Here is a 26,498-nt window from a genome sequence, read left to right on the forward strand (position 1 = left end):
ATACTGTGTATGTGCTAGCTGATTCACTTACTCCTCCTTGGAGAGAAACAATTGCGTGTCTTTCCTCTTCTTGAGAGGACATGTCTGTATAACACTGTAGTTTGGTCAGATAGTGAGGGTGTAGACCATACCTGCTTCAGCTCCTACTAATCATCAGGACATGTCTCCATCAACAAGTCTTGCACTCTACGCGCCCTCATGCTATGTGCCAAAACTTTTAAACATATGATATCAGCGTGAACCGTTCTGTCATTATTTTGGACACGTTGAATTAAAAATAAAATAATTATATATATCTAAGTCCTAAGGCCGGAGAGATGTCACATGCAGTCCACAAGAGATTGGCGTCAAGTGCTATAGTGTGGATGTGACCAGTCCTCACCAGAAGGGGATCTCCAAAAGCTCTTCTTTCCAAACAGTGTACATGGGTGCCAGTCCACACCACTTTATCCAGGGGCCAGAGCTTGCTCTCTGGCGCTGTCCACAAAGACAGTGCAGTTATAATTTGTCACCCAGGTGAGCAATTAAGTTAATCTATATATTTGGAAGAAGAGGGGGAGGAGAGGTGGGAGAACAATTTTGGATATGTTGTCCAGCTAGGACTGTGGTGCATGCAGTAAAGGTGGTTTAATCATAATGTAGAAGGAGGTGTGCCAATGAGGCCCTCAGTTCTTTCATGAAGTACGTGGAAAATTATATCCACAACAAAGACTTTAAAATCTTTCCAGTAGAAGAGTAGGTCCTTGAAAAATGTATGTGTTTTATTCTGGAAAAAAGTAACTTTTTTTTTTCTTAAAATTAAAAATCTGGGTTTTTTTAAATGCTAGTTTTTCCCAGTAAATACACTATTTCTATTATTTCTTTGAATAACAGAACATTTCCTGAGAATATTTTTCCGATGTTGTTTTACATCTGCTAAAACAAGCAACAGTCCTTTCTGAAAACCACTGAGAATTAATGTCAATTTATGTCACTGCATGTTGTCTTAGATGTCTTTTGTTTGTGATCAACTTTATACTGTGAGTAGTGCTAGCAAGATACTGCCGTGAATTACCATGGGTAGATGGATCTCATTTCACAGTGAAGAACAAGATCCATTACTAAAGAGTTTGTGATGAAGTCTTCATCACAAAGTGAACTAGAGTTCGAGCCACTGGCCCACTCTTCCTTTGGCCATCCTTTCTCCATCCCAGTCTATTGCGTTATGGTACTCCCTAATCCAATAGTATGCCTGTGCCTGTGGCAGCTCTGGTTTTTGCCAGGGGTAAGGTCCACTGCTGACAGAAGAAAAGTAAAGGGGAAGACAACTCTTGCTCATCATTCTCCCTGATACAGGAATGTACAGTGAGCCTGAGCACTATTTAGGGAGAAGTGGAGGCCCAATAGCCTGGAAAGAGAACAGGCTGAATTGTGCAATGTGGCCATAAGATTGGTATAAGACACTCTATTACACTAATATGGGAATATAAGACTGCTGATGTTGTTCAGTGTGATACTTGCTTCAAATTGAATTAGTGGTATCTTATTATCCATCACCATCCATGTAAGTATCACAGTATCATTTTAAGACAGTTTTACTGAAGTGCTGATGGTATTGGCTGTTACTGACTCTTAGTACAAATGACTTGAAGACATTGAACTTTACACTTGGCATTTTTTTTCTTTACTGTTCAGTGTTGCTACTTAATTTATGTTTGCTTTGCTCATGTAGGCCTTGTTTAACACTCAAGTGCTTAAGTAGTCAATCAGTCTGTTATGTATGAGGAAACTGAGTTGTAGAAAGTAAGAGTTCTTGCAGTTCTTACATTCATGAGTCAGCATCTTTGAGACTTTTATAGGTATGCAAGTTTAAATTTTCTTCTCTTAGATTTTTTTTGTCCTTCCTTTTATCAGAAAGAAACACTTAAACTTCATATTATATAGACAAAAACTGGTTTTGTTTGGGGTTATTTTTGTGTATGTTTGGGTTTTGTTTGTTTGCTTTTTGGGGTTTTTTTTTCACTTTGACCTGAAACACTTCCAAGAGGAAATACAAGTCCATGTGCTATGGTTGATAATTTTGTACCAGAGAGATTGCTGGGCAGGTGTTTCTTTTAGTAGAAAGCCACCTGTCATTTTGGTGATCAGAGATTATAGCTATTAATATTTCACATTTCTTATTAGAACACTAGCAGCTCTGCTTTAATTTGTTTGCTCTTCTGCATAACTGTAACTAAAAACACTGGAAAGTTATTTTAATGATTGCTGCAAAATTTCTGCTGTTAATAATTTTGAATGCTCAATATCAAATTCTCATGATATAGAATGATTTAGTTGGAAAAGACCTTTAAGATCACCAAGTCCAACTGTTAACCTAACCCTGCCATCCCACCACTAAACCATGTCCCTAAGCACTTCGTCCACCCGCCTTTTAAATACCTCCGGGGATGGGGACTCAACCTTGACAACCCTTTTGGTGAAGAAATTTTTCCTAATATCTAATCTAAACCTCCTCTGGCACAACTTGTAGTTGATAATAATTACTTTCAGTTATTAGCGCCTCATATTAAGAAAAAGCTTTCCACGAGTCTTTCCGGTTTTCTCTCTTCTCAGTTCTGCAGTATGTTATGTATGTTTCTGTTTTGCCATTTTCTAACCAATATACAGATGAAAACTACTTGAACTATTTACTTGTGCGTGGATAGGCAGTTGTCTTCCTGAGTATTCGTGAAACTCGAGTTTTCTTCCAGGATTTAAAGTACAGCTCTTGCTTAACAAGACCATGTTTACTTCAAAGAAAGGTATCTATTGTGTGAAGAGGAAGGGCTATCTCAGGAACACATTTCTCTCTCGGATAAGGATGCTTGTGTGAACACTCCTGTATGGGGGACGCTGTGTAAACAGATGGTGTTTGTTGTTGTATTTTGGCTTTCTCTTCTGCCAATGCTGGCTGCAGTAATCCTTCACACACGTACCCTAACGCCTTTCTTTTTAAGGGCCCGGGAGAGAATGAAAGGGTTATCTGTTACATACCTTTGTTTTTTAATAAAAGTAAAACCAGAAAAAGATGATGAGGTGGTGTTTCTGTGTAGTGCATATTTCTGTGTGTATTATATACATACATTATATACGTTTATATACATACATACATGAAAGAGCGTGTTGGCCATCGCAACTTTTTTCTCTGTATTGCTTATTGGCTAATTTCTACTCTGTGCTTGGAATGCAAAGGTAGCTTTCATATATGTAACAGTTAAGGGAGATTATTTAATGGAATAGTATTGGTGATGCTGTTATCCAATTTCATTTTTTGTCACTACTGTGTAAACAATCTTTTTCACTTTGTTTCAGACCTCTGATTGTGCTTTGGTAACAGTTAATTTCGGTTGCAATTTTAAGCTGGGATGGAAGGAATCCAACTATTTATAAATATTGCAATGTGAAAATAGTTTGGTAGTCCCTTTTGATAGTAGTTTAATTGCATCTAGTGGAAAAAAAATTAAAGACATTTAGCTCACTTAATGTCTTGCAGAATTGCAGCGCAATTTGCTTCGACTTCTCTGACTGTATCCAGATATAGTGGTATTGACTGTGTCTTTGCATAGCATAAAGGAGTTCAGAAATACGTTCCTGGTTTGGTGTTTGGTTTTGGTTATTCTTTTCTTTTTGGAAATAACTTTTTTATCTCGGTTGCATTGTTATTTTCTGTTAAATTGCATTAGAGCACTATTTCTCATTCACTTTCAAAAGGGGTTGGGCTACAGGGCAGAAGCCAACCATTGGGACTATGGAAAGCAAAAGCGCTCCGCATCTGCTTGCTTCTCGCCGCTGCAGAAATAACTGCTGGTGCAAAATAAAGCAGTGATATACTTCCTGTCTTGTTAATTCAGCTGTTGCATAAAGAACATCTAAGTTGTCTTCAGGGACGGGTTGAGTCAATGGCTCGTTGCTCTGGTTTAGGTACTCAGGGAAGGTATTCATATTTACTACTTTACGCATCTGTCTTGCATACCTACATGAGAATCCTAGGCTTCTACAATTAGCAGAGTTTCATGGAACCATTTAGAGTTCTCGAAACCCTCAGCTGGTTCTTCTGGCCTCTCCTGTAGTGGTACAAATAAATGCACATCCTATACCATGTCCAGTTCTGGATTTCCCACTACAAGAAGACCGTGAAGACAAATGTTCATTATACTATAATGAGTCCAGACTGCTCAGGTACTGGAGCGTGTGACATACGAGGAGAGTCAGAAAGATGTGCTTGTTTGGTTTTGACATGAAGAAACTAAGGCAGAGAGCTTCCTGCTGCCTACAAGTAAGGTGTGGAGAGAACAGAACAAGGCGCTTCTCAGAGGCATGGTGGTAGGATGAGAAGTGGTGATAAGAGCTGCAAGCAGGGAAATCCCTTTCTTGATTTGAGCAAGAGATTGATCTGGATGTCCGCCAGAAGTTCCCTATAACCTAAATCACTCTCTGGTTCTAGATTATGTTTATTTCTGTAAGGATGGCGTTCTATTTTTTATTATATTTTTTTCCTTCATATTTGTACTAGCAAAAGTGAGACTGCAGAGGCAACTGCATATTTAGATTGGCTAGGCAGTTGCAAGAACATGTCTTATCACTGTGTGATAAAGTATCATATTCCCTTACCCTTACCTGCTAAGGGGTCTGCCTATGTAGCTAAATAATGTAAATATGTCTATGTCAGTTTATTGATGCTTAGCTTCTCAGCAGGCTGCTAACAAATGTCCCTGTGGCTTTGGTGGCATGGTCTTCTGCTGCTAGTGATCTTTAATGTGTTCAGAAAATATCAGCTCAACACCTATTTGTAAGAAACACATAGTGGTGTTATTAAAATAAGTAACGCTCTGTTTTGCATTCTGTAAGACAGTGCATGCTGTCCTAATATGACATGAACATTATTTCATGGTGTTAAGTAGGTAAGTACACACCTGTAAGTAACTTTTCCTATAGAAGCAGTATTGAAACATTCCTCATAACTGTTTTCTGACTTCTTGTTTGGTTTAGACATCGGGTTCTGGATTGTTACTACCAATTCCTGAAAAAAATATTAGAATTTGAACCAAGTAAATATGAGTGCTAAAAAACTACAAGGCAATTAAAACCAGTAATTATTACTTTATGAAAGGTAACTAAACTGTTCTTATGAATCCTGTCCTTGAGATCAACAAAATTTCCAATGCTTCCCAAAAGCACAGGTGGTTTGTTGCCACATTGTTTCAGCTTCTTATGAATGGAAGAACAAAAGAAGTGTCACTGGTGTCTGTGATCCTTTCTTCTAGTTCATGTGTTTCTGTGCAAATCATAAAATTCAGGGACAGATGAACATCTCTTTGCATTCTTCTAAGTCTGTTTGGAAAAACAGATGCACTTTTTCCTGAGAGTTGTGTGGAAGGGGAAATGGGAAGAAAAATGAAGCAATTGAGTGATCCTGAGACTGCTTTACAAGATAAGTTTACTAAATAGGAACCATTGGTATTTCAAACAGTTCATTTCTTTTGTCATTTGCAGCACGGACAACACCAGCAGCATACTGCTTTGCAAGGGTTTTTTTTTCGATACTTGACTGCAAGCCCAAATTTTTCTTTAGATATTTGAGTGTATTCTTGAGTGTTGTTCATACTGATTTCAATGTTGTTGATCATCTCCCCTTGCTCCTCCACCAGAACTGATATCTGCATAAAAAGTTCCTTTAAGTCTTTGATCTGGTTCTCCAGATTGACTAGTTCTTTGTGTCTCTGTTCAATCTCTGAAAGCTGGGCTTTGGTAATTTTTACTTCAGTGAGTAGATTTTCATTGAAAATCTCCCATTTTCCTTGTTGGAGCATGTCATTGACTTCTTCCTCAGATACTTCTTTACCAGCTACTTCAAGCTGACGGACGATAAATCTTCTGCACTTCTCTTGCTTAGCAGTTATAGCATCGTTGTATGAGAGCATAGCATTTAGGTAACGCTGGGATAAGAAAGCGTGCTGGGAAGCTAGAATTCTTACTGTGGCACGTGATGGCCCATGCTCATTTTCAGCTTTTTTCACTGTTTTTGACAGTTCATCCAAACATTTTCGTATGTGCTCGGCTTGAATTTTTATTTCTCTTGCTATGTTAGATTCCTTTTTAAGAACGCTGAATCTTCGCATTGAAGATACTAGGCTTTTTTGTTGTTGACTGAATTTATGAACTTCCTCTACCAAATTATTTATTTCATTCTGAAGCTTCTGGATTTCATGCAAGTGCCTTTCAGTTATGGGCTCTCTTTCATAAATAATGGCCTGCTGTTCAAACTCCTCCTGCTCTTCTTGTACAGCTGCATTGTTGTTTTCACCAGTGATCTGTAGTTCCTTAGCTCTCAGTTTAAGCTCTTGGAGGCGGTCTCTCATGGTTTTTTTTTTTTTGTTCAGGTTTTTTTCCCTCTTGCAACCCAGGGAGTTAACTCAAATATTTTTTTTTTTCTTGTTTCACTGTAATCAAAGTGTAACAACAGTCAATGTTAGCAGTTACCTGTATAAATGAAAAGTTGTTTTGGAGATTAGAGGTACTTCCCTCTGCAGAAAAGTGAAGTAAAAGTAGTAGTGAATTGGAAATGGTAGGTATTCTGAATAAAAGTACAAGATAGGAGGTGTCAGTGTACTCCACCATTTAATCCAGTTTCTGTAGGATTTAACCATAATCTTAAGTTTTTAATTGATCCTTTCAACTTCTTCACTATAGTGTTTTTTTCCACATACAGTGATTTGTAGCCCAAGCCCATTTCTGTGGTAGATTTGTGGTGTGGCATCTAGAACTTAGCACAATGAGGAATATGGCATGTGGAGAGGACTTCTATTTTGGGGAGGAAGAGAGAAGTAACTCAAATCGTTATTTTATCATAATTCCTTATTTGATGAAAACTAACCAACTTTTAAATCTTTTTGGAAATAGAAGTGAATCTGCTGCTGCATTTTTGGATTCTCAGTAGGAAAAACTCACTTTAGCTTTTGAGGTTATGAGATAGACTATGTAATGAATCAGAGTTCTGGTGTGAATAAGCTCCTTTAGGCTTTTAGTTTAGCCAAACTGAAAAATCTTTCTCCTTTTTCCTTGCCTTCCCTTGCCTGGGGAATTTGACTGATAGTAACTAAAGCAGTTAACTCTACAGCAAAACAGAACAACAGAACTCTAATAATTTAGCATGAAAATACATACTATTTGTAATGTCTGAATTTTCGTAGAGGTGGATCCATATCACTAATGTTGCAGCTTGAAAATTTTCTAAGCCTTTTTTGGATTACTGTCATCTATTCGTACACTGTCATTTGCAGTCTTCATAAAATTCATGCAAATGTACTTTGTACACCATAGTGGGATACAATTCAGTATTGTTTCTTATTTAATAGAAAGTGGATTTAGTTGCATTTTCTACCCTGGCTGTTGTGCAAGCTTTACTGAAGATATAATTAAGAGAAAGTTTCTGTTGTGTATGTTTTAGAAAATATCTAAATTCAGTTAATTTTAATTATAGGGAAGAAAGTATTTTCCTCAAACTCTGCATGAATGTTTTCCTTGGACTATGATCAAGAAAGGAAAATTTCAGCAAAATGTCCAGGAATAGAAGATTATAGGATTTTTACTTCTGGTTAAGTCAAATGTGTATCTTTCAAAGGGTTGTTCAATCATAAATTTTAAACAGTACAGTAATATTTTTTGGCTGTTTCCAGAGGTTTCAGGGCAGCCTTCTGACAAAGGTGCATTTCTTCTTAAATCCCAATTCTAAAGTCTTGGGGTTTTGGGTCTTTTGGGGTTTTTTTTGTGTTGGTTTTTTTTTTTGTTTGTTTTGTTTTAGTAAGCAAATGCAGTATTTCTCTATAGTATCCAAAAGGATCCATCCAGTAACCTGTCAATATGCAAATGGTTTTGTTACATTTGAACAGCTTCAAATAATGCTGCTGTGGTATCTCTGATCCCTGATGCATATTTAAAGTCCCTAAATAGATTTTTTGCATAATATAAGTCATGGAGTTGAACAGTGTGAACATGTCTTCCACAGACTTAAATCTGGCTGTCTGCAGGAGGATTAGCTGAAAAACAAAACTTGAAATGCTACAGAGATCAATCGTGAGAAAGAATGTTGATATTCTACCCCAGTGTGTATTTCCCTTGCAGCTTTTTTTTTTTCCCTTTAGTGCCTTAATATCTGAATTTAATGTTTGTTGAATCACATCAAGAGAATCCAAAAAGTCTGGCAGTCATTAGAAGTTACGGTAACGTGCTGAGACTTGTGATCAGGCAAGCTTGCAAGTTATTTATTGGAAAACTACTGGGGGGGGGGGGGGGGTTTTGTTGCAGTAATTCCTCTTCACTGCCTAACTTGCTGTGTATCTCCTCGCAGCAGAAGTCAGGCAATTTCTTCAAGATAACATTCTTTAGGAATGTTTCAGGGCTGCTTGGCACCACTGAGACTGCCGCAGGGAAAGTTCAGTCTGGGGCATGTGAAAAGAACCAGGAGTGCTAAACAAGGCTTCAGAGAAGTGACCTGAAAATCTGTTTTAGTATAGCCTAACGCATTGTTGACCCATGTTAATTTAGCATATCTTGACAAGCCTTTGATTAAAAGCAAGTTATAAGGGCACCATTAATGCTTATGTGAGGTGGCAAGACTTTCTTGTATCTAAGAGAATACAAGTAACTACTGAAAAGCTCTAAAAAATGCGTGCAGTCATCCCGTTACTCCTTCAGAACACAGTACAATTTCTCAAAAGGGCAGTTACCAATTTTTCATATGATTAATCTCCTGTGGTTTGAAAGTAAGTTAAACACAGGAGCATAAGAACTATATTGGGCTTCATCTTCAATTTGTGTATCCATTAATGATTGACAATCTACTTTTCAATGTTTTGGGTGCATTGGTCTTGAAATAGCTGTATTCCTTGGGAGTGGGGAGGGGAGGGGAAGAAAAAAACCAACAGAATTGCAAATCTGCAAATATTCTCAAATATCAAACTTGCAAAGAAGTAAGCAAAAAATACTTGAGTGCTGTTACTGGATGTTTTTTTCTTGTTTAAGCATAAGTCTCACTAAAGAGTGGAATGTAAGCAATTGAACTCTAGTTTCATATTTCACATCCTATTGGGCTTGCCTTCAAAACCTGCCACTGAACATACTTTCAATAAATGTGGTTGATTATACCGGCAACTGAAACACATGCTGGTTTCACATAAATAAGGATGTCTTCATGACAAAGATAACCTTGGAAATTGTTGACTTGACTTCTTGAGCGTTCCACAACAAGCTTTGTTCATATACTGAGTCCTTGTTGTTGTCCTACGTGTTTGTGTACGTGTATAGGGGCACGTTCTGTTGTCCTTTTGATTGAGATGAAAGATCTGTTTCCTTGAAGTTTTTGTCAATAAAGGGAGAATAGGCCTATTCTTTTAGTTGAGTAAAGGGAATATGTGGACTGAAGGCACTCCAGTGATTTAGTGTGTCCCCTACATTCCAAGAAAGATTTTAAAAGATGATCCTTCTAAGTGATAAAGTAGCACAGCCTAACACATCCTCATCAGAATTTTTCTTCATTGAAGGTTGGAAAATTTGGGTTGAAATAGCCAAGAGACTGACTGCAGTAAAGGCAAAGCAAATCAGTATATGGGAAAGCATTAGCTTGTTTAAACTGTAGCTTCAAATTATTGACTATGTTTAGCAGTGGCCCTAAATGCTCTTACACACATAAATCTCAAGAGCATTGGTGAGGTCTGCCCATATTTCCGGTCATTCCTCAGTCATAAATGCTGCTGTGTCATCTTTTTATTTGAACTGTTACTGATGCTGAAACCATATGTCTGGAGCCAGAATCACAAGCTGCTAGCTGGTCTTTAATAAAAGATAATCTGTAGAAAAGGAGTTGCTCTAATAATATGGCTGCAATAACTTAGTCAAACTAATGTGGCACTGTGCTTTTTCTGTTTGCACTTAGAAGCAATGTAAGATTGAAAACATAGCAAAAGAACAGACAGGGCTACAGAATGGATTTGGGGAGGAGGTGGCAGGGGTAAGGAAGGGAAAGGAGGAAGAATCAGGCCCAGTTTTGCCTAGTACCTTAGTTGTACTTGGAATTCAAGGATTATTGATGTGCTTTCATACATGTATTTGGGGAGAAAAAAAATAGGAATGCATATGTGGCATTTCAGTTCAGTCACTCTGGCATACCTTATCTTCTAGAAAGACTTCCCTCCCTGCCCCTCGCAGTGTCTTTACCATGCAGATCCACTGGTGATTAAGTTTGTATTTGTTCTTCTGGGAGGCATCTTTATATATAGTTGACAGGTTCAGGAACACAATTTTCACATCCTTGTCAAATACACTTTAAGGGTATTGCAAGAGTCTTTGCCTCCTGGTAATTTTACTGTATTGCTTATCAGGTTTATGAATCTCTCCAGACAAACTGATGACATGTGGTTGCAAAAGTCTTTATAATGACAATTACCTCAGCATACTGACTAGGGGAATAATAGATCCTGATGATTAGACCACTATTATTAATGTGTCATGATGGTAAAGTATGTCCTAAATTCAAAGGTAATGAAATTGATGGAGATGAAAATTTTCACGTTCTCTCCTCCCATTTTTCAAGGGGAAAAAAAAAAAAAAGGCAAGTTTGAAAGGCCCTTTTGCTTAATTGCGAAGCAGCTGTATAGAATATTCTTCCACCTATCTAATTTATCAATAGACCCAGGAAAGAGGGAGCCTACACCCAAAGATGGGATTTTGGGTGAACCTGCTTTATCAGGAGGGTTGGACTAGATGATCTCCTGAGGTTCCTTCCAACCCTTGCCATTCTGTGATTTGGGCTGCATTACGTTAAAAAGCATAACTGGATAGGTGAAGTAGGTAAGTTGATCATATGGAACTCTTGTTGTAATCATATATAATGGCTTTTTTTTGCTTTGATGAATTGTTTTATTTCCTCCCCACCCCCTGACTTACCAAAAAACTCCTGTTTATTTTAATTTCCATAGTTTTGTTCACTACTTGGTTATTCAGTACCTTAATTAAAATGCCTGACACAAAAGGCTCTGTTTGTATTTGATCTTTGATGCAATTTGCATGCCACCTTACATTTGTTTTAACATACTGCAGTCCGCCAGGAGAAGAGGACTTGCAGAAAATCAAGAGACAGAATTGTCTCTTTAAGAGCTCTTTGAGATGTATGATCTGTGTTCTGCATCATAGTCCTTTCTTTACCTCTGCTGAAACAGCTACTTTTTCTGTTGTTATGATTGCAACAAAAATAAGGGTCAGTTTGTTTTCCTATGTCTTAGTTATGAGTCGATTAAGGACACTGCGTAAAGGAGGCTTTCAGACAACATGTCCCAAAGGAATTTCAGGTTACAAGTGATCTTATTTTTTTATTATTATTATTATTTCTTTTAATCCATTTCCAGGCTGCAGTGAAGATATATTATAGCTCTGTTATATGGTGCCAACAAACCTGTATAACTTATTTTTGAGCACAATGGCTCAGAGTAATGTTTGGAGTCAGACCTTGGTCTGGAACTTGATTACTGCTTTAAGTGTCTTTAAGTTTAGCAACAGAAAATTAGTGAGACACATATGCCATTTAAATGCCTACAGTTTAAGGTACACAGTAGTCTGTGGGGAAAACCAGGGGCTTGAGTTTATATTTGTTTGCTCCAAAGGCTGTGCTTTTGTGTATTCTCACAAGAAAGGAAGGAACTTGTTTGATGGTGTTTTGGAATCTTGCCCTATTACCTGAAGATACCTAAGTAACTAAAGTTAGCAGTCCTGCTACAGGTCACATTTATTTTTCTTTCCTTAAAACATTTCCTTTAACTTAAATACATTGTAAACAAACATGCTTAAACCAAGGATTATCACACAGCAAGGTGGTTGGATAAATATGTCTTCTTAAAGCATCGCTGTCTTAAGATAAGTCCTTGGAAAAACATATTTAAAAATAGTTCTAAGTTCAAGTTTCTGTTTGTAGGAAGTGTGGGAGTGGTTCAACAAGAAAATACCAAAGGCAGAGAGCTTGACCTGTTACGAGCGTAGAAAAAGATGCCATTATATGTGAAAGGTATCAGGGTATATACGATAAGCAAAATGAGTAGCATCTTCAGCACAGGGGACTTAACTGTTAATGGGTATCTCATTCTTAATATTAAAAAATACTAACATGCAAAGGTCACTTGTATTTGTTAGCCTTTGTCTCTGAGGAAATAACCTGTAGCACACTGCTTCTGGCATTGCCTACTATGTAACACTGAGGAAATACAATCCAGTTCCTTGTCCCCTTGAGACAATGCTACCCACCATAACTACCATAAGGCTACCCAGTGAACCCAAAATGACCAATATGCAGGAGCATAGAAGTGGTGCATTTGAAGCAAGGTAGTTCAGGAGTCCTCCAATTACTGTGAAATAGATCATGGGAGATGGATGAATGTTGGTACTGAGTAAAAACATGATATTCAAATGGAACAAGACAGGTCTGAGTATTCAAGGAGTTAATAAGATGGGTAAGAATGAGTCCAAAGTTGCTGGAAAAGTATAACCAAATCATGCTGCTGGAGTAAGCCCTCCAAGAGAAATGTACAGGGGGAAAATAGACCTTAGTTACTTAAAGTAATTCAGATGTTCTTGGGCATTTGGCCAGAAATCTGTAACATGATGATGTTGTAGGAGACATAGCTGTCCTACATTGATTGTGGTGTTGCCTGATATGGGAGAGGATCCTGAGACAGAAGAGAAGGGAGTGATACAATGTCTAGACTTCAGCATTAGTGGAGTGAGCAAATCTAGCAGTTTGTGAATCATACAAGCTTTTATACTTTAAAAATCTCTACGAATGTCAGTACTTCCCTTACATGTCAATTAGAAAAATGTGGGTTTGTTGCTATTGTAATGAAGTATTTGGCTCAAAGATGCACAGTGAGTTTTGGAACCTTTGTTATGAATGTGTGGCTGCAGATGTGCAAGACTTGAGGAAAAGCATCTACCACCATTTCCACGTGTACAGACAGCAATACTTAAGTTCCCTACTGATATTTTGGGTAATGGAAGGTGGTGAGTTCATGCTTTTGCACAACATAAGTCACAGTTACGGTGACGCATACATATGCACCTACAAGTCTTGACTGACAAAACAATGTTCTCAGTCTGCAAATCAGTTACGTCTGTAGACTATTCTCTGTAATTGGTAAGGGAATGGAATATCCCTCGATTAAAAGCAAAACCGAAGAACTTATTTGATGTTTTGATGGTAGTTTTTTCACCTATTAAACTAGAGATTTACTGTCAGTACTGTTCTTTGAGAGACCTCAGAAATGAGCAGTAGAGAGAAGTAAATTTATACATTGTAGATACCTACGTTTGTTTGTTTATTTCCAGCAAGAATAATACTAGAAATCAGCACCTTCACTTAATTAGCTGATGCAAATATGATGGCCACCTATAAGTCATAGAAATCCAGACAGAAAATCATAGTCTCCTCTGCCAAAAGATCACATAATTAAGGTCCAAATATTGGTATGTTTTACAGCAGTATTTGAAAATGTTAGGAGCAAGAGAAAGGGCTGCGACAGGATAGAGGACAGGTGCAATTCTTTCCATTTAATAGGAGATAGAGTTTGAACTCCTAGTTAATGACTTTCTATTGCTATAAATCAGTTTCAAGATTTTTGTCTTCCTCACAGTAGAACTGCAGGCTCAAAATTTGTACTGTGCAACATCCCACCTACTTTACATTCCCATTTCATCTCTGTCAGACCATATAGCTATGTACCACAGCCTTGGAACTCACCTGTAATAATGTAAGGGTTTCCAGGCAGCTTTTCTGAAAAACCTATCTTCTAGGCAATTTTGACCAAACATATTTAATGTTTGCCTATGTATTGGTATATCAAGGTGGAATAGAGTATAAGAAAACAATTCATGTTTACCATTTTTTAAAATCTCTTGCAAAACTATATGGCAATATCATTTATTGTCATTGCTTTGGGAGTTACACATCTGGAAGCTGAACGTAGTATTCTTGATATGAGCTCAGACATATCGTTGGATGCAGCCGATTTGATCAATAGGTATGATTAAACTGATAGCAGAGCAGAGTGTGTCAGAGAAATGTGTTTTCAGTAAATAGGAATATGATTCAGACCTGCGGTGAGAATGAGGCCACTTAACCAAAATGAAACAAATTTAATTGTTGACATTCTTGTGACCGCTTCAGAAGGTAGTATGAGAATGAAGTTGCTCTAGGTCGCCTAAAGATATTATAAAAAGAATGAGTTTAGAATCTTATTTCTAACTATTGTCTTGTTTAAACGTGACCTGGAGGAACTGTTTAGGGAAAAGGTTGAATTAGAGAAATGAATCTTACATCTCCCTGCAACTGCATGAAAGCAAACTCATAATTGATGTTTGCATGCAGGTAATCTTGTAGCACTTTATTTACCAGTTTTTCATCATAGCTTACCCTAATATTCAAAGGATTGTTTTGCGTAAGAATTGAGGGTATGAAAAGCAAACTAGAGAAATGAAATAAGCCGGTTTGTTTGAGAAAGAGCCTGGTGTCAATCAGTAAAAAGTTACTGATGGGTTTGTAATTGCTGTCAGCAGCCCAGACTGCAGCAGGGGCTTAGAGTGCTGAAGAAGGTGGTAGTTTAAGATCTGTTAGCACCCACCATTTGGATTACTTCAGTGTAGTTAAATACTTTTAAAGGCAATCTGCAAAAAGTCTGCTGAAAGAGGGGGCTCGGAGCTTAATCTTGAAGTGCCTTATGGTCTCCATGGGAGGCCTAACTGTTGGCTAGTTCTCCTATCTGCTTGTTTGTTAAAAATATCAAGAATTTTTTTTTCGATGACTTCCTCGAAAAGTAACTGACTTCAGGTGACTTCCTGCCAGTAACTGAAGAGGAAAACAAGCAAAACAATCTGACAAACTGACATCTTTCTGCCCATTTGTGGATCAGGAGTTTGACTTTCATGGATGTTAACATAAGCAAAACATAAAGAAACTAACAAACCTGTTCTTGCTATACCTGCTGAGGCCTTGCTTCTCTAGGATAAAATATCCTACCGATTGCTGTCCGCAGGATTGCCCGGGAAAAATGTTAATAGATGAGAGATGAAATTTCTGAGGGAATAAAAGGTAGAACAGTACTTTTAAATAGAAGATTGACCGTACACTGAAGAATACAGCATTGTTCTTTCCCTTGTGTTAGACCACTGTTAAACTCACAAGGTTCTCTATTCTTTGTTTTCCCAGGAATGCTAATTCAGTCACTCAAAGCTATGGCTTCTTGAAATAGCCTTGAAGACTAATATTCTTGATCTTGGGTAAATCATTCTCTAAAGATACATTTTCCTTAAGTTGCTTTTAATCATGTTGATAGTTCTGATACTGTAATATTTGGACCTCAGGGATGTTTTGCTCTTCGTTAATTTTGATGGCCACCATGCAGGTTTGACCTAAAACTTAACCCCAAAAGCAGCATCTCTGAGACACTTTTACAGATTTACCCACCCTACCCCCCAGTGTGTACCCTTTACAGCATTTTGTTTTCAGTGTTATGTTACTGTATGAGAATCCCACACAAGTGGAGAGAAATGTGGAAGTTGGAAAGTAACAGTGTTTAAAAAAACCCCTTCAAGTCTGCAAAACGAGAAAACACGTGTGTGCACATACCCTCACACAAAGTATTCCTCTTCCCAAATTAACCCTTTCTGTAACACTTCTTAGATTTTTTTTTAATGAAAGCTGAGATACAAATGTGTCCCTTTCGTACCAGATTTTTTTTTCACCAAATCTTCTGGATTGTAAAGGAAACTTTAATACTGATTTTTTTTTTTTTTTTTTACTTTTACTTCTTTCCTCAGTAATTAACATTTTAGAAACTGGTCAAGGAACGCACATAGTTTACATTCAGACTCTGTTTTTCTCTGGCATGTTGTCTGTCTTCTAAGAGAAATATTGTCACTGAACTGTAGATGTCAGTTGTGCCAATGCACACGTACACTCCCTTTCCGCATTGTTTCCCATGACACTTAAAGTTCAAAAGCTCTCTAGTTGCTTCAAAAAAATCCTACTCGATATAAAAGTAGCTGGTGCCTACCTTTTCTTTATTTCTTGCATAAAGTAAGGTTTTTTACACTAAGAATGTTCCAAATATACTTTATGTGAAATTGAAATAAGCCAAGCATGATTCTATATGTGAAAGCTTCTCACTCAGCAAACTTAACGTGATAAACCAACAGACGCTCTCCTGTGCTTTCAAGCATGTTTTGATATATGCCTCCTACAGGTTTTTAAACATGAAAAATTGCTATATGTGAGGTTCTGCTGACCTGGAAAATTAAAATCAAGGTCTGTCCCTTAAGATAACTCTGACATATTCCCTAAAGAAGGACGTTTTATGCCTAAAACTTGCCTTAAAACCTAGCATTCTTGTGCACAAGCAGCAGAGCTCTGAGACCATATTCACCCAGAGAAACACCCAATTCTTTGCAGGGTAGACATCTATTATTTGTATGTCTTGAGATTTAGGCACATTTCCATTCTAAACCACACTACACAGCCTTTTTCTGATATTTGCAACTTCATAAAGTAAAAGAGAAGTCTTTACCTTTTAATCTTGTGCTGGTTGCTTTCTGGTTTATCCTTTATAGAGGCACTCCTGAGGGTAAGCTTCCGTATAATCTGAAAAACATTGTTTCAGATATTTGCCTAAGTAACGTGTCTCGAGTGTCATTCCATTAAGGATTTTCTGCATGCCTTCTGCTTCTAGTTCTTCAAGAGTTGTCTAAGGGTTCATCTTCAGGAGCAGTGGTGTGAGAGAGAAGCTGACTCCGGCAACTACAGTAGACAGGCAAATTGATTACTTTCTACTTGGGGAATCTGGTTCTGCCTGTTTGAAAGGCAGCCTTGCAGAGGGGCGGATCGCTGCTGGAGCTGCCTGCTGCCAGGAAGTGTCTGGGAGCAGCTCCCTGCCAGGCAGAGGCCTTGTGAGCGGGATGTGGAGCACTGCCCACCTCTGAAGCACAAGCCCAAGTGCAGGGATCGCTTTCTTCTATGCTGAAGCACGACAGAAAAGGGCGAGGTCGTTCATACGTTTCCTCGAAAGAGGAAAAAATATCAGCATAATACCACCCTATATCGCGGTCAGTTCCTTAAATATATTTTAACTCCCTTTATAAGTTTGACCTAAAGGCTGAAGTGGGCAGGGGTGTACAGTAGGAAATGTATGACCTCTGCAAAAGCACTTCAGTTCTTGGGAAGCATAAGGTGGAGACAGCTATTTGGATATGCTTTGTTTCCACATACAGCACCTCAGCTGTGTTTTTTGAATACAGTCAGTATTGCAACAGGACTGCTGTGGAGAAAATGGAAGCTAATTGACGAAAAAGACAAATCTGAACACCTTTCAAGGTATTGGAGGTTAAAAATCAACAGCTACTGCAAGTTATAGGACATTAGTGTCATACTCACACTGAGCTACGCATCTTACCAACATGTCATTCTGCTTCAGCTGTGCTTTCTAGAATGTGCAGTCCAGTAACATAGTAAATAGTGCAGTTATTTAATCTTCAGGTGAGAAGGGAATAGGCTGTGGCAACAAACTCAGTGTTCAGAAATATTTTCTTTAATTAGATCTAGATGAATTGACAGCACTGCTGAGGAATGCTTTTTGAGACTAAGGGGCAGTGCAGTAGGATTTTTAGACTGTAACAAAGATAGGTTATGTGAAAAAAAAAAAAAAAGTGGAGGTAATTGTTTCCAATCTTTTAACTACTTTCTATAGCTTTCTTGAATTTAATTTCAGTTTTTCCCTGGTTTAGCTTTGGCCTTATTTCATAGCTAAATACTGAGGGGACATTACTTGTTCCAGCTGGTTGGTGAGAAGGAATATCATAAGCATATTTAAAATGTCAAAGGTTCTGTATCTGCATTGAACAACAGTTAGGGAACCTCTGCACTAAATCATACAAAACACTGTAGAAGTACTCTTTCTGGTGAGCTGTGGAAATGGATTAGTGAAGGAGGGGCAGGGAGGAGAATCTTATACTCTTTCTAGCTCTGCAGGCAAGACATCAGCAAAGTTTTGATTACCAGTAGGATGTAGGGGGGTTTGTCCCCAAGATGATGATAAATAAGTGAACCTTTTGGACCACAAATAGTTAAGACTGGTTAAGATTGGACATTTGAGAAGCTGTCTTTCTATGGTGTCCTTCATAAACTCTTCTTGAAAAGAAAGATTAGATAATGAATCATAGTGCATAAGGGTTTTTGAGTTGCAGATGCAACACAGCTTTTTTTTTTTTTTTTTTTTAATGTCTTTCTGAAGCTAAAAACTTTTGGGAGTAAAATAATTAAGAACTGAGGCTCTCACACTGCAATTCTGGAAAACAGGAAGGAATAAGGTTGTAGATCTAACTGAAGTGCTGACAAGTTCTGCTAACTGTGGAATGAATTCCTATCATTGCTCCTTCCTGGCAAGGAGTATGATAAATAAAAAGTACAAGCTTTGGCCTAGCATTCCCTAAAAGCTCTTTGAGTTAACGATGATGACTTGAGATTTCAGAAGAAAGGCTGTGACGTCTGGTTCCAAAACTATCTGCCTTTGCGTTCATGGAAGCCAAACATTTGTGATTTTATCCAGAAAGTTGAATCAGAGTTCTCAGGCAATGGAAGGGTTGCTAAATTTCAGACCAACATTATTTTAGTGGAATTCCTTTATTAGAGAGAGGCAAGTGCAAGTTTCAGATTCCCTACTGCTATGCAAATACTCCTCTTTGCAGCTGTTGCACTTAGCTTGGATTATTACTGTTGTAGAAAGTGCAAAATAAGATTGCATTGTATGCTTGTATTCCAAAATAGTCTACACTGTGTTGCTCGTAAAATATTATTTACTATTTTTTCATAGTTCTTAGAGTTTTACCATACTAGCCTTTGTTTAAAAGCAGGTAATGGGAGAGGAAAGACTATTTATTCTATTGTCACAAAGATTTTTTTACAGAAGATGGGAACAGCTCTTCTTTGACTTGGCCTCTTTTGTGAAGTTCTGTTTACTCCTTATAAAACTCTCAAGAACAACAATTACTTCCTATGTGTTTCTTTTTGTCATTTTTGTTTGTCTGTTTAAAATACATACTTTGGATTTCTACCTAAATTTCTCTATTTGTTGTTAAAATTTGCTTGTAAGTGAACTCAGAAAATAAATCATTAATCAACACGACTGCAAGTTTACTTTTTTAAGTTTCATCTTAAGGAGTACATCTGCTTGGCTAACACATTCTTAAATACTTAGGTAAACTTACCTTGTTAATCCATCCTACCTTCTTGGATGTTGACCAGTTTAAATCCATCTTAATCAAGAAATTGAGGTCTCAAGGATGATAAGAGTCCTGTGAGTTTCGTGGAAATTATCACTTGGATAGCTCAGAGAAATCCCCACAAAGCAAAAGTTTTTGCCTTTCTGTGAGAGTTGGTTGCATACAGGTTTTGGCAGCCACCCTTGTTTATTCTTACGTGTAGTTTGCGATGTACCTTTTAGGGTTTTAGATCAGCAGCTTTTCCTGTGTCGTTTCATATATAGAGGAGTTTTCAGTGAAACATTAAAATATTTGTCTTGATAAAAGGAAGTAACTTTCAATTATGTGGTTAGAACATAGTATCACCAGGTGTTTGCTGAGGTGGAGAACTTCAGTGTTTGGGATGTTTATAATTCTGGACAGCCCTCTTTCTTTTTGTAGTAGTTATTGGGAACAGTGTTGAAAGGAACATAACAGCCTCTGCTTCAGGGTGTATGCCCATATTAAAGTGTGAAATAATGAATAACATTCTTTGGGTAGTAAATCAGGTCTGTTTTGTGCCTTTTTAAAAACACACATTCTTGGCTGTAATGTTGGATGCAGTTACAGAGTATATGAAAGGCAAATCTGATGAACAACACCACTCCCCCAAAAACTGAAGATGTTTATCTTCTAGAGTCTTCTTTGCTACCTATCTCTAAGAAATAAGGCAATAATGGCACTTCATCTTACAGAATGTTTATATTGTAAGCTATGTGTTTCATACACCTGTTTGGTTTTATTGGGTTTTTTTCCTCCCTCTGTTGAATAGTAAAGTATGTTTTTTAGAGCCATTCATGCAAGTTCCTCCCTCTGAGTTTTAAGTCTTATTTACAAAAAGCAGGTTCAAAATATTACTTATCAAATTGGCATCGGAGAGAAGTTCTGGATAGTAGGCAGACCCAAGATCATCATGAAGCTGTATTTTCCAGGGAAATGCACATGGTTTGGAATGTTGCTGAACTTTGATCCATAGACTCCCAACAGATTGCACTGTATAGCTTTAAATGTAGATCAGTACAGTCTTTTACACTCATCTTTTTAGCTGTAAAATATAATTGCTTTGTCTATTAGTAATTATTAAATAATTACTAAGCACCGTAGTAATTATTTAATGCTAGTATCTGCTGAAAATAGTGCATGGACTAACATGTTTATTAAGTAAAAAGAACAGTTAAGAATTAAAGCTGAAAGAAGGCATTTTCTCTTTTCTTTCTCCTTCTTCCCCTTCTTCCTACTTTTGTCAAAAACACAGCTTTCAGACATCTGAGAATCTCTCTTGTGTCTGGGTGCTAAGTGTTTCTTTTGATCTTTTTTTTTTTTTTAGGCTGGCAAATAAGCAGGACAGAGAAGGAGCTCTGTCAGAAGCAGATGTAATTGAGTCCTTATCTCTGGAAAAACTTGTCAATGAACACAAGTGTCTATGTCAGATTGTAAGTATATTTTAAGACGCTTCATTTTCTAATATATATGTAAAGCTTGTGATAAGGTAGGAGATGGTGCTGCATAGCATAAAACTGAAACTAAAACCCTGCAATCCCAGCAAAGATACAGTACATGTATCTGTTCTGTAAGCAATTCTACTGTTCACCTTGATCTGTTGAAGAAAACATTATGACAAGGATCCTCAAAGTGTACCTTCTGAAACCAAGTAAGAACAATTTGTTACTGATGAGGTTTAAAACTTGTTTAATCGGACAGCAAGTTTAGTGTTCCACCTTTTTAAAAAGAAGTGGGAAATGGAATTTGCCTTTGTTGACATTCAGGAAGGATCACTGTTAGGATATGATGTTTGTCTCATTTCTGTTCATAGCTGAAACCATCATTTAGTCTGAGTCACCATCTGGCAAACAGTAAGAACTTAATCAAATTCCTAGGACATCTAATTCCCAGCACAGTAATCACCAAAGAACACTGTTAGAGCTAGTTGCTAGTTAATATTTGTTCTAAAATAACTACGTTTCAGATATAGTATTCACAGTCAAGTTTTGAAAAAAAACCCACACACATAAAAAAACGGGGGGGGGGGGGGGGGGGGGCAAAAAACAAAAAATTTTATGAAAGCTACTTAATACTAATAAGTAATTTATACAGGTCCCTGAAGTTTTCTTTAAGCCTTTGTTTTAATCAACCAGTTTGTTATAGTTAATATTATGTTAACTATTTGTGGGCTTTACTTTTTTTTTTCTAATTGCTATAAGAAACATTTTAAAAGGTAATGAGAGTTATGCTGTTATTAACCAAAATTAGAAGGCAATTTTGCAAAACCATTCCAGCTGATATTTGGGCTTTAAAACTTTAAAAAACCTTTTAATTCCCTAGGGAGAGTTGCAAAATTCGTAGGGTAATATGTATTGCTATTATTTTCTCAAGAAAGTTGAGTTATAGCAGGGCATAGCTATGTTCACTATGTCGTGACTCTTTGAGTGCTTTTCTTCAGTCAGTGGACTTTGCACTATGCGTAAGTAGCAATCATAAAAATAAAAATTGCATGTTTGCCTTTTTTTTCCAATGGACTTCTGTGGCAAAAATATTTTCTTGCACAGCATTATCAGTATAAAAGACCTGAAAGATTCTAATGTATTTTTCCAATACTTTAGAATTATTTAATGTATGACGTGTTCTGGTAAAATGCAGTTCTTGTTCTCCATTTATATCTTGGGTGTAGTCAACAAAGAAACTAGATCACATACTCTAAGTCATTTCAGCTGAAAGCAGCTGAGAGTCTTACATACGCAAATGGACAGCTGCTTTACTAGGCCCATTAAAGGTAAACATGGTCCCAACTTATTTCAATATGGTGACTCATGAGGTGAATTTAAACAGGAGCATTGTGAAACAACATTTAAATAAAATTAGGCAAGGGCCAAAAAACCTTTTGTTTGTTCTTATTCTTTTAGTTAGTTTTCTCTGGATCTTTAAATTTCCCCGCAAAATTTTAGAGCAAATGGAAGGAGTCATTTGTCTCACTGTCACACAGTGTCAGTGAGAATGACCTTCCTCTTTTTCTTTTTTAATATGTCTGTGTATTCTATATTTCTAAATTTCTGTATTTTGTAACTGAACTATAGCAAAAATAAACTTGGTGCAAATGGAGAAGAAAATTGCCCCAGTGCTGTCTATTGTTTTATCATAGTTTTCTCAGAGAAACAAGGTATTATTGCCTATACATCATCTCCCTGATTAGGTTCTGCTAAAGAGTATTGTAGTGTTCTGTAGTGAACAACACTCATATTTGAACATTAATTTAGACAAAGTAGGAATGTATTAAAATGCAAACTAGGATTGGCCCTCTGGGGGGACATAACAGGTCAGAATTTTTTTTTCTGTTGTAAATTGTACATACCGTATCTGATTATGGTGCCATTTAAATGCTTGTCAAATTAAGAGATAACCCAGAGAATTTTTTAGGTGTTGACATTGGAGAGTTAGTCTTTTTTAATCTTCCTTAATTCATAAACACAAATCCTGAACACAATCAGTGTGAAATATCATTTCTTCATGTCAAATACATAGCTGTATCTGTTAAATTATTATTAAGAGAACAGTTTAAAAGACCCATACAGTGCTCCAAAGCATTCTGGAAAATAGTTCTGAAGAGATCTTGAGAGGTCATCTAGTCCTTTTCCATGTTCTAAGCTAGAATCAAACCATATCTCTCTTGTTCCAATTAAAGCCCATTATACTACTTCTTCTGACTGTGAATACGAAGAGCAAATTATTCTTTTCTGATTTGCAGTTATGCCTTATGTTTTTGAAGGCCATTATCATACCTCCTTGAAGCTTTTTCATCTCAAGAGAACCACTCCTGCTCCTTCAATGTCTTCTTACCAGATGTGTTTTCGTAACAGATTTTGTCTGATTTTTCTCACTTTGCTCCTCTTGATTTCTTCTAGTCAAATCCACTCCCTGAATAGTTGCATACTACTTTAGCAATGGGTTTTGCACGCATCTTCCAATAGATTTGCCTAGATCATGTTTCTCTTGCTTGCTGATGAGAATATCACGACAAAAGTTTTACTCCAATCAAGATGCATAATATTTTGCTTCACCCCTATCCACAATACCTGTTCTGATCTAAAATATTGAATTAGTTTGACAGTTTTTCTGACAAAGTCACACTGGATTTTATTTATCACTTAGGTGCTTATGAACAAGTCGAACATTTTTTTCATGAACTGAAGCTAAGCTGATTCTCTTCCATCCCATTTTTTGCGTTTTACTAGAAAAATATAACATGGACTATTTATAAACCAGCAGCAAAATAGAACATAGGTATTTGGGGTTGATAAATTATATTTCTGTATACATGCATAGATATGGATGTGTCTTAGAAACAGGTGTGTAAATATACATATGTAACAGGGATATATATATGTCTAGAGGTAGACATGCAAACTAGTTTTTCTATGCAGTATTCTAGTATTTTTGAAATGGGAATGGAAAGAATGTAATTTGGTAGAACTTACGTGATTTGTATCTTGGCAAAGAAAGTACCTACAGTTATAGAATACCTAAATGCAAATTTATTTCCTGTTCTCAGTGTTTTGCAAACTTCACGGTAAACAGCAATCGTTTGGCTGATTTCTTATTTTCAGTCAAGGAATGTGATCTGAACTGCAAATAATTTTCCCCTCCTTCTTCTTATATTTACAGGAACCTTGCTCAGCTATCATGGGCTGTGGGAAAAAAATTGATAAATCAATAAAAAAGGGGTTATATTGGCTTCTACATATAATAGCGAAAGATTTTGATGCCTTAAATGAGCGCATCCAGAGAGACACTACAGAACAAAAAGCATATGAAGAACAAAAGAAACTAGAACGAGCTGAGCGAGTGAGAAGGATACGAGAAGAAAGGTATTCCCTCTATAATTTCTCCTACTTCCCCTTCCTCCCTTTCTCCAAGATACTTGATTCATTCCTCTATGAAAGACCTTATGGGAACCAAGCTATCAAGGTTTTAAAGCTTATAAGCCAAGAGTCCCCATATTAAAAGTATGGACCTGAATGCTAGAGCCTTTCTTTAAGACCTACAAGTTTTTGCCTGGTTCATCCCCTTTACTTTATTCACTCTGTGCTGGAAATGTACTGTGTATGAGAATTGCAAGGTAGTTGTGGAATAAATGGCCTTGCTAGTATAACTTCACAGGAGGCTAACCTAAAAAATAAATCCTATAATTTAATCTTAAATTACCTTCAAATGTGTTCTAAGATAAACTTTTATTAACTTAAGTTAGTCTTTGTAACCTGTATGTGAACATCAAAGACTAGATGTGAAACTTTATTTAATGCTGTGCTTAATAAACTTCAAGATATCCAGCAGGTGAGGCATGGAAAGACTTAAGGTGATGCAGGGAAGAGGAAGCAGGACAAGAGACTTACTACTTCCCTTCAAAGCCCTTTGTGTTCATCAACAGCCCACCATGGTTCCTATCAGACACTAATGTGTATCATTTTACTAGAGCATTCTTAAAAAATTCACTGAGCACACCTGTGCTCCTGTCTGCCCTATATATCCAGAGATTTGCAAGTCTGTTACTGTGAGAAGTAACTATGAAGCTACTGTGAGGCATCTTGGCTTGTACTCTTGCTGATTTGGTTTACTTCAGCAAGTATATTACTTAAACACTTTTTAAACACCTCAAATTTGACACTGTCTTCATATGTATTTCGCAAACTTACAAAAAAATCATATGCTGTTAGTCTCCCAAATGTCTCTGCATAGACAAAACCCTCTGACCATGTTGAATTGTGTTGGGTTTATGCCATGTTGAGAGGTGTAGTGAGGAGGAATGACTTTGAAACATGTCTCAAAGAGATTGTCTGACAATGCAGACATTTTCCGTATCTTCTGTTCCCACTCAGTGATCGTGTATGTATTTGTTCCCTGGAAGAATTGGTTGGATCTGAATTGGATTAAAGGCTTAAAAGTTTAGCAAAATTTCTTGTGGCTTAGAGGAAAGCTAACTGGGAACTTCTGCTGGTTTTACCTATAGTTGAGGGCTTGTCTCAGATGTAAGAGATGGCATTAACTCTCATTTTGCTGTTTTGCATCAAATTGATTTCTTACTGTAAGAAACAGGTCAGTCTTGATTCAAATGGTTTCATTCCATGTTTTAATAATTCCCTAGGCTGCCTTTTGTTCAGATTTGCTTCCCTGAATGTTTTCTCAAAGTGCATTTCCTCCACAATACGTTAGTAGCAATCATTTTGTTCCAAATGGAAAACCAGGGAGAGAGGCAGTGCCTGTAAGTTTTAACACAGCACTGGCCGCCCCTTACAAGTGGCACGGTTTCATAGGTAGATGGGTGACCTCCTTTTCATTCCCATCTGTGCCTCTGAACAGCGGGGTTAATTCCTCTCTCCATACTTGCAGCAGTAAAGTAGGTGTTACACTGACTTCTATGCCCAAGTACCATCAGATCGATTGTTGAAAAGTATTTGATGAGCATATACTTCATTAATGATATATTATTTAATACATACTAATTTGATATTTCTTACATAGAGATCTAGTACATAAAAAGTAACTAGCGTTGGTGCAACAGCAGATTACTGAGCATTACCCGTCTCTCTGAACCCTTCTGAGTCTAGTTGAAGCAAGTATTATTCCCTGTTACTACAAAAGCTGAACAGTCTGGCACCAGTTGTCCCTTACATCTATTAAGATGAATTGAGAATTATGAGAAATGGAGGTGTATTAAAAATAGAAGAATAGGTTTTAGATAGTTTGGCTTCCCACCACATAGATTTCTTTTTTTTTTTTTAAATGATTGAATACCATGAAACAATTGCTATAAAAGATTACCAAGATGAAAATTTCAACATACTGTTGAACAATCAAAACCTTCCAGTTACAGGTGTATTCTGTTGCATATCTTGTCCTTAGAAACTGCTTCTACTTCCTGAAGCGCTGATTGACCATTCAGGCACATAGCAGTGTGTGTTTCTACCTCTGCCATAACGTGTACTTGTGCTTTATTGATGTTAGCCTGTCATTGTGATTTCTGTGGAATGTTTTCCAAACTACAGAAGCATATTGTAAATATCAGCTGGCATAAATTGGAGGATAAGTTAGACAACCTAAAAAGTGATCTCTATTATGTGAAATTTATGGCTTGGCTTCTTCATAATTCTTTGTTCATCCCCGCCTTC

At 37.1% G+C, this 26,498-nt stretch overlaps 2 protein-coding genes across 3 annotated transcripts in view; one reads left to right on the plus strand and one right to left on the minus strand.

Annotated features, from left to right (window-relative positions):
* The window catches only part of ARL13B (ADP ribosylation factor like GTPase 13B), a 49,868-nt gene that overhangs the window by 14,181 nt on the left and 9,189 nt on the right, over positions 1-26,498 (plus strand). For both annotated transcript variants that reach the window (XM_009644833.2, XM_035900384.1), the window contains 2 exons: positions 20,669-20,774; positions 23,998-24,199. In XM_009644833.2, coding sequence (XP_009643128.1) covers positions 20,669-20,774; positions 23,998-24,199 — 308 coding nt within the window. The remainder of the gene's footprint in view (positions 1-20,668; positions 20,775-23,997; positions 24,200-26,498) is intronic.
* Positions 5,502-6,377, minus strand: STX19 (syntaxin 19). Its single transcript, XM_009644832.1, has one exon. The coding sequence runs from the start codon at positions 6,375-6,377 to the stop codon at positions 5,502-5,504; it is 876 nt and encodes a 291-aa protein (XP_009643127.1).

This window comes from Egretta garzetta, unplaced genomic scaffold (assembly GCF_000687185.1).
Source record: "Egretta garzetta isolate BGI_Z169 unplaced genomic scaffold, ASM68718v1 scaffold278, whole genome shotgun sequence".
Taxonomy (NCBI): domain Eukaryota; kingdom Metazoa; phylum Chordata; class Aves; order Pelecaniformes; family Ardeidae; genus Egretta; species Egretta garzetta.

Bases quoted from the DNA above. Each gene is read 5' to 3' on its own strand.
- STX19 (XM_009644832.1), bottom strand. From the start codon at position 6,377: ATGAGAGACCGCCTCCAAGAGCTTAAACTGAGAGCTAAGGAACTACAG.